The 11,823-nt window shown below is 30.0% G+C and overlaps 1 protein-coding gene across 2 annotated transcripts in view; it reads right to left on the minus strand.

Moving 5' to 3' along the window:
* Positions 1 to 353: 353 nt before the first annotated feature.
* LOC100651480 (cation-independent mannose-6-phosphate receptor) overlaps positions 354 to 11,823 on the minus strand; it is a 35,279-nt gene continuing 23,809 nt past the window's right edge. Inside the window, exons 14-16 of one of the 2 annotated variants that reach the window (XM_012307989.3) lie at positions 5,997 to 6,123; positions 3,182 to 3,330; positions 354 to 1,928 (exon numbers count right to left, since the gene is read on the minus strand). In XM_012307989.3, the coding sequence (XP_012163379.1) occupies positions 1,839 to 1,928; positions 3,182 to 3,330; positions 5,997 to 6,123 (366 nt within the window). In that variant the 3' untranslated portion in view covers positions 354 to 1,838. Of the gene's footprint in view, positions 1,929 to 3,181; positions 3,331 to 5,996; positions 6,124 to 8,522; positions 8,619 to 11,823 lie in introns of those variants that run through there. The other variant, XM_048405191.1, reaches the window with a different exon arrangement.

An 11,823-nucleotide genomic window follows, 5' to 3' on the forward strand; every position in this document is an offset into this window, starting at 1 on the left:
CTGGCTGTGACGTAAAAGCGATTACTTCCGACGAACCGTCAGATAATCGTAATTGCTCGATTGGTCGATGGGTCAGACACAGGAATTTCCACAGCCTTTCCACGAATATAATTGTTTTTTATTTCGTTCAGGTATCACTAATCCCATTTCTAAAGTTGCCTGAAGTGCTGCCTGAGCGCTTCAGGTATACGAAAGCGCGTCAGTGTTTAGTTTAATCGGTTTAATGTTATAACATTAGCAGTTTAGTGTGAGATACATCTGTTTCTTTCAACAATTTTTTAGAAATATCGACGATGAAAGAGTTGGAACGGAAAGCTTCACTCTATTAAGTGTACATTGAAGAAAGACATTACAATGATTAAAAGATTTTATTTATAGACACATCGTTTAAAAACATTATTGCATATACAGATTAAGTACCCCTTTGGAATTACATATTTTTATAATCGACAAGGATACATCGATAAAATAATTAAATAACATATTACATATTTCACAAAATAAAGAACTATAAAGAAGCTTTGCAAACTATGCTACAATTGTTCGGTTGGTAAATTACAATAAAATATTTCCGTCAATATTATCGATATAATGACATTTAAAAAACAAATATTACATAAATCACAAGCACAATATATTGTTGATGGCAAGAGATCCAGCGATATTAGAATTTCTATTCAATTATTTCAAACTTTATTAGCTGCGTATAATACGATACTGCTATATGTATATTGCATTCATATAGAATATTCATTAGTAGATCTGTTTGAAATACACCGTTGATTTTTTAATGAATTTTGGAAACTCCTTTCTCGTATACGAAAAGCTTCAAATTGATTCTTAATATTCTAATATAAAATATAATCTTTTCTTCAAAATATACTGGAATGCCTTATAATATATCAATCACAAAACTATTTAAGGAGCTTTATATTAATTTCATTGTAAAGGACATTGTTTTCTTTTAATTATCAAAATAAACTTTATAAATTTATATAAATTCCGTACCATAGAGGGTAACAAAAATCTTGTTACAGAATAGAAACCAAAAAAGGAAAGATTATCTTTTGGAAACTTTCTTTGAGCTTTCCTTTAGTAGCTTTCAAACAAAAAAATAAGAAAATTAAATTTCCCGAGTATATAAGTACAATGTTTCAGTTGGTAATTTAATATCTTGAAATAATTCAATTGCTTTATTAAAAATTTTGATTTCTTAGAAAACTATCTCCTATTACAATTAGAAATAAAACATATCTATTTTAAACAAACGTAAAATATATACAAGCTTCTTAGAAGCATAAAAATTAATTTAGACTCAAATCACATTACTATAGAATCATCAAATTAATTTTTAATTCATAAATTTTATAACGCTAATTCTACTTCACAACCTTACCGTATAATATTAGTCGAATTATTGAACTTATTTTTCCGAGAATAGTTCAGAAAATTTATAATTCCGTGTGAAAAATATTATACAATTTTACCAAACGAAATCTTCAGGTTCAGCCTATCTGTATATCTATTAGTTTGAATATTTCCACAATTAACTCTCGTGTTAGCAAATTTCTAAATGAAACAAAAGCCAATATTAATTATTACATTGAAACACGAAAACTATATTTACTAAAATAGTTTTTTCTACGTGACAGTCCTAAATGTCAATACTAATAAATTTATGGCACGGAACCAATGGTAACGCAAAGAAAACAGAGAAGCATGTTTTCACGCGTTTCAAGCAAGAATTTCACGTGTTCGATAAGAGTACATATTCTTCGTGTGTTTTGAAACTTAGATAAAATAAAGTTTTAAAGATAAACAACAACAATGAGATATGACTAGGCATTCAAAAGATCATCGTCGCTATCTGTTTGGCACTGCGTTGGATCGACGTCTAGCAAAAGACGAGCTTCCTCTGTAGTGTCGACCTAAACAAAAAATAATTAATTATTTAAGATTAATCTTAACGTGATATTATCTAGTTTTATTTCATTTTACTATATCTGTAACACAATATAAGTTTCACTATATCTATAATTTGATCACAATATAACTTGACATAACTTTAATAACATAATACCTTTGATTTTCTTAATGAATGCTCTGTAAAATAGATATGTGTTTATTCAATATTTAATCTATCACAAATTTGTAGTTTCAAGAATTGTTTTTCGGTAATAGTAATTGACGTATGAACTTCATTAGGCTGCTATCAATGTCACATATACATGTTGCGTTTTAATATTAATGTTTGTTTCATTTGAAGCTAAAACAAGAGATCAATATAGGACATGTGCTTCATTAAAAGAAAAAACCAAATCTCACACTGATAATTACCGATTATAATAAACATATTATACAACGGTACAAAGAATGAAATATAATCTGTGTTACTTTAATCCACTATGTTGTCCAATCGAGCAGTTATTAATGTACACGAAAGTACGAGAATTGATGTTATTTAAACAATGTTCTACGTATGTGAACGTTATCTATCGATTATGTAAATTAGTAACATACCAAAGGCACGAAGATTCGTAAAATGGAAAAGTTAAAAATACTGACAGACGTGTCAGGAATTTTAGTGAAACGCAAAAACATGGCAGATAATAAATAAATTGCAAGGAAAGGCCGGTATAACCAATATAATTTGTTTTAATAAAATGAAATTTATTTTTACGTAATTTTTAATATCACGAGAAGAACGAAATAGACAAACGACAAATGAGCAAATGATACATTATAAAGTAATATAACATAAATATAAAATAAAAGACAAAAACTATATAATTATTTATACCCTTTTAAATTTTCACAAGCCAAATAAAGCATTTTTATATATAACATTATGTTTGCAATTATAAGTAAATTGCGTATGTTTATATGCTTATGGAAAATTAATAGATTGGAAAATGTACGAAATTCTGCAAAAATATATAAAACATCTAACGTTATAAGTTAGAAAATATAATAAACGAACACGTATGTATCTATTTAAATCGCGTCTCTTCGATTCTGCTTAGAAAAACATAAATTTACGTAAGTACTAGTAATGTAATTACGAGAATATTTACTATCTTCTGATAATTCGTAATTGCTGATTAACTAATATGGATACAGATATGAATATAATATGCGTAATACATAACTAATAATATAATATGCGATTTCTATAACGTACCCTGCAGTATTGAACGCGACCACGGCCTCTTTTCAAGGAAAATGGATTAATGCAAGAGCGCAAACATGCTCGTTTATCTGGATCTCGAAAATAAAGCAACGCTGCTACCAGGGCGATAACACTCAGCACGATGCCTGCAATTGTACCAGCTGTAACAGATGGACAATACGATATTATAATAACAATTTTAAATAAATTTCTCGGATCGATGCTCGATAAAGCTATGGAATACGTGTTAAGCATTGAAAACACGTGTTACATCGGCAAATTCTGGTTTTCCCCACTTTCTCTTTGATATTCCACCTTTATCCCTCTTTCCCTTGTCCTACTTCACGAACAATAGTAATTTCTTTCTGGCCTAAATTTTTCTTTTTTTTTTATTTATTTATTTTTATTCGCAATCTGTCCAATTTGGACATTTGGTAGAATCCTAAATTGAATACAAATTCAATGTATAAATATAATACTTTAAATATAATTTAGCAGTGTAGCTTAATATTTTTAGGAATCTATATTTATCGATATGCAATCTATATTTTGTGTAAATTGTACTCTAAGTAGTTGTAAATTGTACTCTAGTAGTGTAAATTGTACTCTAAGTAGTTGTATAGAAAGAATATTCAGACAGGAATCGAAAAGCTTCCTGGGGAAAGGATCCATAAGACAAATTGGGGAACTGAGTGAATTTTATGTTTAAATATTTTGGTTCTAATTCCTTAATATTAACTATGTACATTGGAGTTGATGATAATTGGAGATTGGATAAGATAAATTTAATATGTCCATTTCTGTAGATTTCTCTGATTTTAATGCTAGGCTTTAAATCTGAAATTTATGACCGATATACTGCACAGTGCAGTGGGCTGGCGAGTCGCTTTTCGCGAATCGTCATCATTTTAATCTTCTTCGACAAAACAGAACTGACTAATGTCCATACTTATATTAGTCCATAATGTGATTAATAATAACTGTAATATAATAAAAATTAGTTGTTGATATATAATTAATAGTAAACATTAATACAATATATTATACATATACATGATTATCTACTATACATATATATTATAATTATATTTAATAATCTAGATTGTCCAAGCCACTACATATAGGTACTTGGATTCTTTTCATTATGCCATATATCGATCTTTATTTTGTAAATAATATTTATCCAGAAAAATGAAAATATTTAACCTTCTGCAGACGAAACCGCAACGAAGAAGTCACACATACCTTGCGACATTATTATGTAAAATTATTTCAAGCAATTATAATACACTGTACTATAAACTAACTACGCGTTTACTATAAATAAACTACGAATACAGAATTATTTATAAGCATGTGTAATTCAAACTAAACACGCTAATACACAAACGAAACACGTCTGCCTGATGAAAGCGAATAGCGAAGACTGATTAAAATCAGCGTAAAACTAACCGAAGACGAAAAACTGAGCAATGAATGATATTGCAATGCTTGTTTATATATTTGTCTTCTTTTCGATATAATGGAAAAATAACATGTACAAAAAATCTCAGATACTACTCATTTGCAGGTTGAACCAGTCCAGGCGTCAAATTTCTACCGGTTTCAATTTGTTTAGGTACGTAGAAATTTCAAAGTTGCGGAAGGTTGCACGTAAAAGTTGTATCTTCCTTTAGGACGATCGTCTCAATTTTTGGAAGAAAGAAATCTCACATCTAACACTTGCCAACATTTTTTTAAAACCCTTCTGGGACTTTAATTTTGTTATAAACATCGGACACGATTAAATAATTGAAATACACGTACTGACGTGTATAAAGCCACAACCGGAAATCGCCACTTCATGTTCTATAATGAGCAATTAGGACATCTAGTTTCTATTCGTATTTCAGAATTTTTACTTCGAAGCGTTACCCTTGATCACTGACTTATTAATATTAAGCTTGAAAAACTGCCTTTTCACCGCGAAAAATGTGATTCCATTAGCCACTGCACTGTGTGATTGTACGTCTTGTTTAATAATAGAAATAATCGTAATCGAATCAAAGCGCCATGAAATTAATTAATAAATTTTGTAATATCATCACCATCGAGATAGCCGATTTCTCAAACCCTTATCGTAACGTAATTATATGTTGTTCCTCCTTCCTCTTAAAAGTGCTTATAAATGAAATTTATGATATTACAGATATTGAGTTAAAATTATAACTTTTGTGTTAAGATTCACTGCTTTATCTATATACGTCTGAAGAGCCAAAACTTTATCACCATTACTTAATTCATCACCATTATTCGACCGTGTATTTTCACGTGATTACGATTAGAAGGCGTAAAAATGCATAGAATGCACGTAGATAATATACAAAAATATATAAAATATTCAAAATATAATACCCTGTCTACAATACATAGGCGAGTAAAATAACCTTCTACTTATGTTTCATTTTTTAATGACCTGCATAGAAATACGAATTTTCATAAATATCCGCTGTCTAATCATTATACTCTTACTCATTATACTCATTATATTCTGTTTCTAATAATTCTCACATTACCAACAAAACATGTACATTGTACAAGTTCGTTATATTAATAAGTATATATACATGTAAAAAAAAAATAATATCAATATTGATAACAATGAGAAAAATGAGTTAATGATAAAATGAGTTAAAGATTCTCTACTATGCTCTAAGAATCAATTGTTCATATATTTTTATAACACAATTAGTACAATAAATAATTAAGATGATCTATTTTTAATGAAATATTTTGTACGCCTACGGAGTGGAGGAAAATTGAGATTTTTTGTAATTTTTATACTCACTATGACTAGGAGCCAATTCATGTACATCTTCCTGTGCGTTTGGAGAAACAGTAGGTTGCTGAGAGTTTGATTGGCAGGTACAAGTTACATTTGTATGCCATTCGAATTCTGCGCTGCACTGTGATTCCTGTATTTAAAAAGAAATATAAGAACGAGATCAATTATTATAAATAATGAAATATTAAGAAATAAAATAAAATACATTTTGAACCGTCGAGAGAAGAAAGCAAAGAATTATCCTTATCTTTCCCATAGAAAAATTATCTCCGAACTATCAATTACGACAGAAGTAGAAACTCTTTCTCAGTATCACGTAACGATAGAAGTTAATAAGAAACATTTCTATCGAAAATATTGCTAATCAACAATTTTATAAGTATGTCAATAAATCTTTATCGACGCACTTATCCATCAATCTTTTCTAACTTGAAGTCAAGGAGAAATATATGAATTTAAATTACAGTACAGTTTTCTTAAATTATGCAAATCATCTGTAATTTACAAGGTAAGCTAGTTCAAGTTCGTGCTTTAAATATATCATTCTAGTAATATTTCCCTCGATAAAATCTACGCTATAGTACGGTTTATTACATTTATCTGCAAGTGTTGTTGATAAACTTGTAATTTACATTTTTCATACCATGTAAGGAATACACAATATATCATATGGTTTGCGATAATCTATATCGTATACTTTCTCATAATCAAGTATTAATAACTAATAGTACCTTCTTACTCTTCTCTTGCTTACTATCGAGAAGCAATGCTCGACCAAAACATTACAAATTTAAGCTAAACTGTTCGTAGAAATAATTGTATATTTTATCTTCACATTTTGCTGTTTATAAAATAATAACTTTCATTTTTTTTTTTTTTTTAAACAAAATCGGTGTTAGAATTTTTACGATGTTGTATGTCAGAGTAGAATTCCTTTACTATTTGATTTTTTATTTCAACTTGGCTAGAAATTAAAAATCACTTTAATATTAAATATTTTTTCCTTACAATCCTATTTACATTTCCAAGCGTTCGTTTTATGATTTTTATAGATGGAACGTTATGATAATCGGACGCAGTAGCTGTTATTTTGAAAGTCACCGTTATTGACAAAATTTAATATACGAATATCAGAAGATACGCGCAAATCCCGAGTTGATCGTGAAACAGCGGTGATCGAAATTTCTAAAAAATGAAGATCGTAAAAACCGCGTATAATGGAACGTTTTAAAATGTAGATAACGACAAGTTAATTACTCGTCCGATGCGTTAAACTCGCATTAACCGATCGCATTAAAAGCATTAAGGGCTTATAGAAATTCACCATTTAGGACTCCGCAGCGATACGTAACGTTGCAGACTAAGATCAGGTAATTACCTAACAATAATCACGCAACGATAATCAACTTTTATCTAATTATTCCTACTCTTAGATTTCAATGATTAAAACTGGAGAAACGTTTTCTTAAGTAATTGGTAAATAGGAGAATAATTTGGACAGTCACAGAAATGCGGAGATAAAGACGTCTGAATAATTTGGAATATATTGAGATTCCGGGAACAATAATAATTTCGTTAAGTTAGTAAACACAATGTTTTATTCATAATACTATTCTTCTATTCTGGTATTTCCATATAGCTTATACTAAACATACTTAATATATATAATATATATAGGCATACGGCCTCTGCTAAATGTAAGCTGTATTGATATTTTTCTGTACATCAGTGCGGTTTTACGATTAGGATTTGCCGCATAATTCTATACATAAGGAAACGTTTTAAATTTTATCACCGAATAAGAACCAGCATACGAAGCGAAAGGATTAAGAAGAAATCGGCAGTACTTTGGAAATTCCAAATATTAAAGGAAAACCTGCGTATTCCAAGACCTATATAAAGGAAACTAACGTTCTTTGGAAACGAACTTTGAAAAGATACCAAAGTATTATTCCAAGACCTATATAAAGGAAACTAACGTTCTTTGGAAACGAACTTTCAAGAGATACCAAAGATTGATTGATGACATTTTAATGGTTATTACAGCAATCTCTCGTTACGTGAATCACTGCTAAACGACAACTAACATGCAGTTGTCAACGTTCTAATGAACAGAAGGATTTTAAGAAACTTATATTTGAAACGAGGCTTTTATATATAGTTTAACCAGTTAACTGCGTTCGACGTGTATACGCGTCAATGCAAAATTTTATTTTGGTGCGGTTGACATGTATACTCGTCGTGTAAAATAAAAAATAAATAAATGATATTTAGCGGTATGTTTCCTTTACACTTCCAGTAAAACTATTATTTATTTTATAAAAAAGAAAAAGTTTGGAAAAAGAAAGTTTGATTATTTGATTATTCTCTTTGGTATATCGGTTATGCTCCGTGTAATGTATCGCTTTTTATAAATTCAGTTGATTATTTTTCTCAATGCATCCGCTATTGCCCGAATTGTTTCGTGTACCTTACTTTATTATTTTTGGCAATTTTTAAGCTTTTAATAACAATACCTTTTTTCAACAATGAATTTTTGATTTTTTAACGAACAAAAATGGAAATTTGTAATTTACCCTGCGGTCGACGTTTATACTCGTCATTGCTTGATTTTACCTGCGCACCCCGTAAGGGATTTTTGAAATTAAACTTCGTAATTAACAGATTAATTAGAATGGAGGTGTCACAAATTATGTTCAAAAAACAAATGAATGATCCCTACTGATTGATGATGGTAAAAAATGGAAAGGTAGTTCTCATTTGAACGACACTCGTTACATATTGCACAATTACAGATCTCTCTCTCTCTCTCTCTCTCTCTCTCTCTCTCCCTTACTCTCCCTCTTTTTTTCTCTCTCTTTCACTCATTCTCTCATCCGTTACCATTCTTCTGATTCGCCCCAAATTCGCGCCCATCTATGAAATCGCTAACAAACAGAGCTTTGACATAAAATTGAAACGATTTTAACAGATTTAATAGTCCGTATTTAAAAAATTTCTACTCGAAGAAAAATATTCAAGGATAAAATATTGCTGGAAGAATTAACTAAAAATAAAGTGCTTAAAAATATTATAGAATCAATAAGGTAGAGAGTAGAAAGAAAATCCTGCCAAATGGTATTCCTCTCGTTAGTAAATCAGAAAAAAGGTCATTCGAAGTGCTTGTACATATGTACTATGTACCTTAAGGCACGTGGCAAGAGCCGGTGAAAGGAAAGGAAACGGAAATAGTAATACAGCACCGTGGTGCACATCTGCTTACCCTTATGAAATCATCTTAGCAAGATTTTTCAAGGGGCGTGCTACTCTAAATGGGGAACACTTTTCACGGCAAAGAAAGCTACCGTGGAAAAAACACGACCGCACGGAAGTATTATTATTCTGGGCCATGTGGCGACCAGAACTTCTTAACATCAGAAATGTCGCGCCACATCTGGGTACTTGAACGATATCGTATCTACCTTCGAATTTACTGCACGCGATAGGGAAATAGAGTGAAAAGCTTTCCTCGATTACTTATCACGATTCTGTTGTGTTTCATCTGAATTTCGCGGACATTCTAATGTTCCATATAGGGTAAGTCACGCGATTGCGGCTGTACAAAATGGAAAAAAGGTACTGGATGAAATAATTTAATGGCAGAGAGGCTTCGTTTCCTTCCAACCTCGTTCTTTTCTTAGGCGTTGTAATACAAAATTCAATGGATGCTTTTATTTTTCATCATCACACTGCATTGCGTGCTTTTTCTTTTTCCCCTCTTTCTTTCATTTAAATAATAGATCAGGTATTTGTCCTCATAGATGTATTACTTATTACTAGTGTAAGCATTTGGTGCTTGTTTATGCAAAACTTTATTGTAAATCGCAATATGTTAAAGATGAATGGATTTTATGATACAATCAGGTGAAAGTACGATTGTTATCTAGTTGCGTGCAGTACACAAAGCACTATTAAATGGACCTATTGTAATAATTAATTTACTGTATATAATGCTCGTTGCGTGCATGTAACATTTGCATACATAAATTTTCATGCATTTGTTTTTCATTCGTTATTGTTATTCGTTTAAGAAATTTATATCTATTTAAAAGACGAATTGAATACACTTTAATAGCGGTATTTTAAAATATGTGCCTGAAAAATATGTTTGAGACATAACAATCAAGTATTTATAATATCAATTGTCAAGAAAGAAATAATTAAGGCAAGCGGTAATTACAAAAAAAGGGATAGAAATGCCTGTTAATTTGTTAAGCAATAACATAAACGATCAGTATATGCCCCGTAGCCTTAAAAGAACACACCCTGCAGACCTAATAATCAAAGTAAACATTTGCGAACAGCCCAGATCGACTGATCTTGACGAATGATAATGACGTTGTCTCAATGCAGACAACGTTCTCGCATTACTTTGGTATATTTAAAACAATTTGCCTAATGTCTACTGACAAATTGCAAAGTATATAGGAGATGTAAAAAAATAATATTATAATAGAATAAAATAAATAATAATAAAATACCGATTAAATGGAACAGTTAATTCTATGCAATTAGCGTGGTTACTACATATTTAAAATTATTAACGTATCATATGAGAGCAGCGTTTCGCCAATCTCTCAACAGATACAATCACGCACTTATGCCTGCTCATAAAATGACCTACAAGAATTTTAAATTTAACAATAGGCAGGTATCATGATAGTCTCTTCGCTCGTTATTATCTCTATCTATAATAAATCCACCATTCATTTAATGGATCGCGAACAAGAAGTTATTAAGTAGCGGATAAGTACACTAAGTATATTTATATAAATACTAAATTTTTATATATTTGTGTATCAGATACAAGTACTAACTCTTTCAATTCCGTAAAATTTTGATATGGTTATAATGCAAGATTGGACAAAATTTTATTCTGATAATAGATAACCGGTAAAACTAATAAGGAATACCTAATCGCCACTAATGAATAAATATCTAATAGAATAAGAATTTATTGGAATACAAAATTATTCGTAAAAGAATCTATCCCGATAAAAATTTATTTATGTCATATTAAGTCCAAAATGACGAAGTAAGAAATTGTAGACGGTATTGAACACAAAATATGTTTTGAAATTTTATGGTTCATCGTTGCCATACAATATTTTTTGTTCTTTGGTAAATTTATCGTTCGATAAATTGATAGTAGAAATTGGATTGATCGTGAATATGGGTGACTGAACACATCCATGTAAAAAGATCGGTACACAACTTAGCTTGAATAGTTCTTTCTCAGTTAAAATACTTCTACGTCAATCGTTATTTGAATAAATTATTCGAACTAATACAGAAAATAATTTGTTACAAACAATAGTGACCATTATTCAGATAAAATATTGGACTAAAACGAATTTATTTGGATAATTATCTTATTGTCGTATTATTACTCTACTGTGTAAATATTTATTCGAAATAAGTGGAGTAGTATCCAGATTTAGCAAAGTCAAATACTCGATAAAGCAACTTTTAAGAAATAATTCATCATCTAATATCTCTCGATTTTAATAACTGCAAAATAGATAAGAAATATGCAAAATAACAAACACATCATACATGGAATTACTCTTGACTGTTGTGATAAAGAAAATGGGAAATTCATAATTACGTTGCTCTGAAAGAAAAAAATCAATATAACTTCCTTGATGCTTTAATAAAAATTGAAAAATTCTTAAACAGCTTGCCATGCATAGAAAAATGTTAAGAGGAAAACCCCAGACGTACACGTATAACTTTTCTTGGTAAATATTTGCGGAGTGAAAACAGTGAAAAGTACCAGAAGGGACACGTG

This window comes from Bombus terrestris, chromosome 4 (assembly GCF_910591885.1).
Source record: "Bombus terrestris chromosome 4, iyBomTerr1.2, whole genome shotgun sequence".
In the NCBI taxonomy this organism is placed as follows: domain Eukaryota; kingdom Metazoa; phylum Arthropoda; class Insecta; order Hymenoptera; family Apidae; genus Bombus; species Bombus terrestris.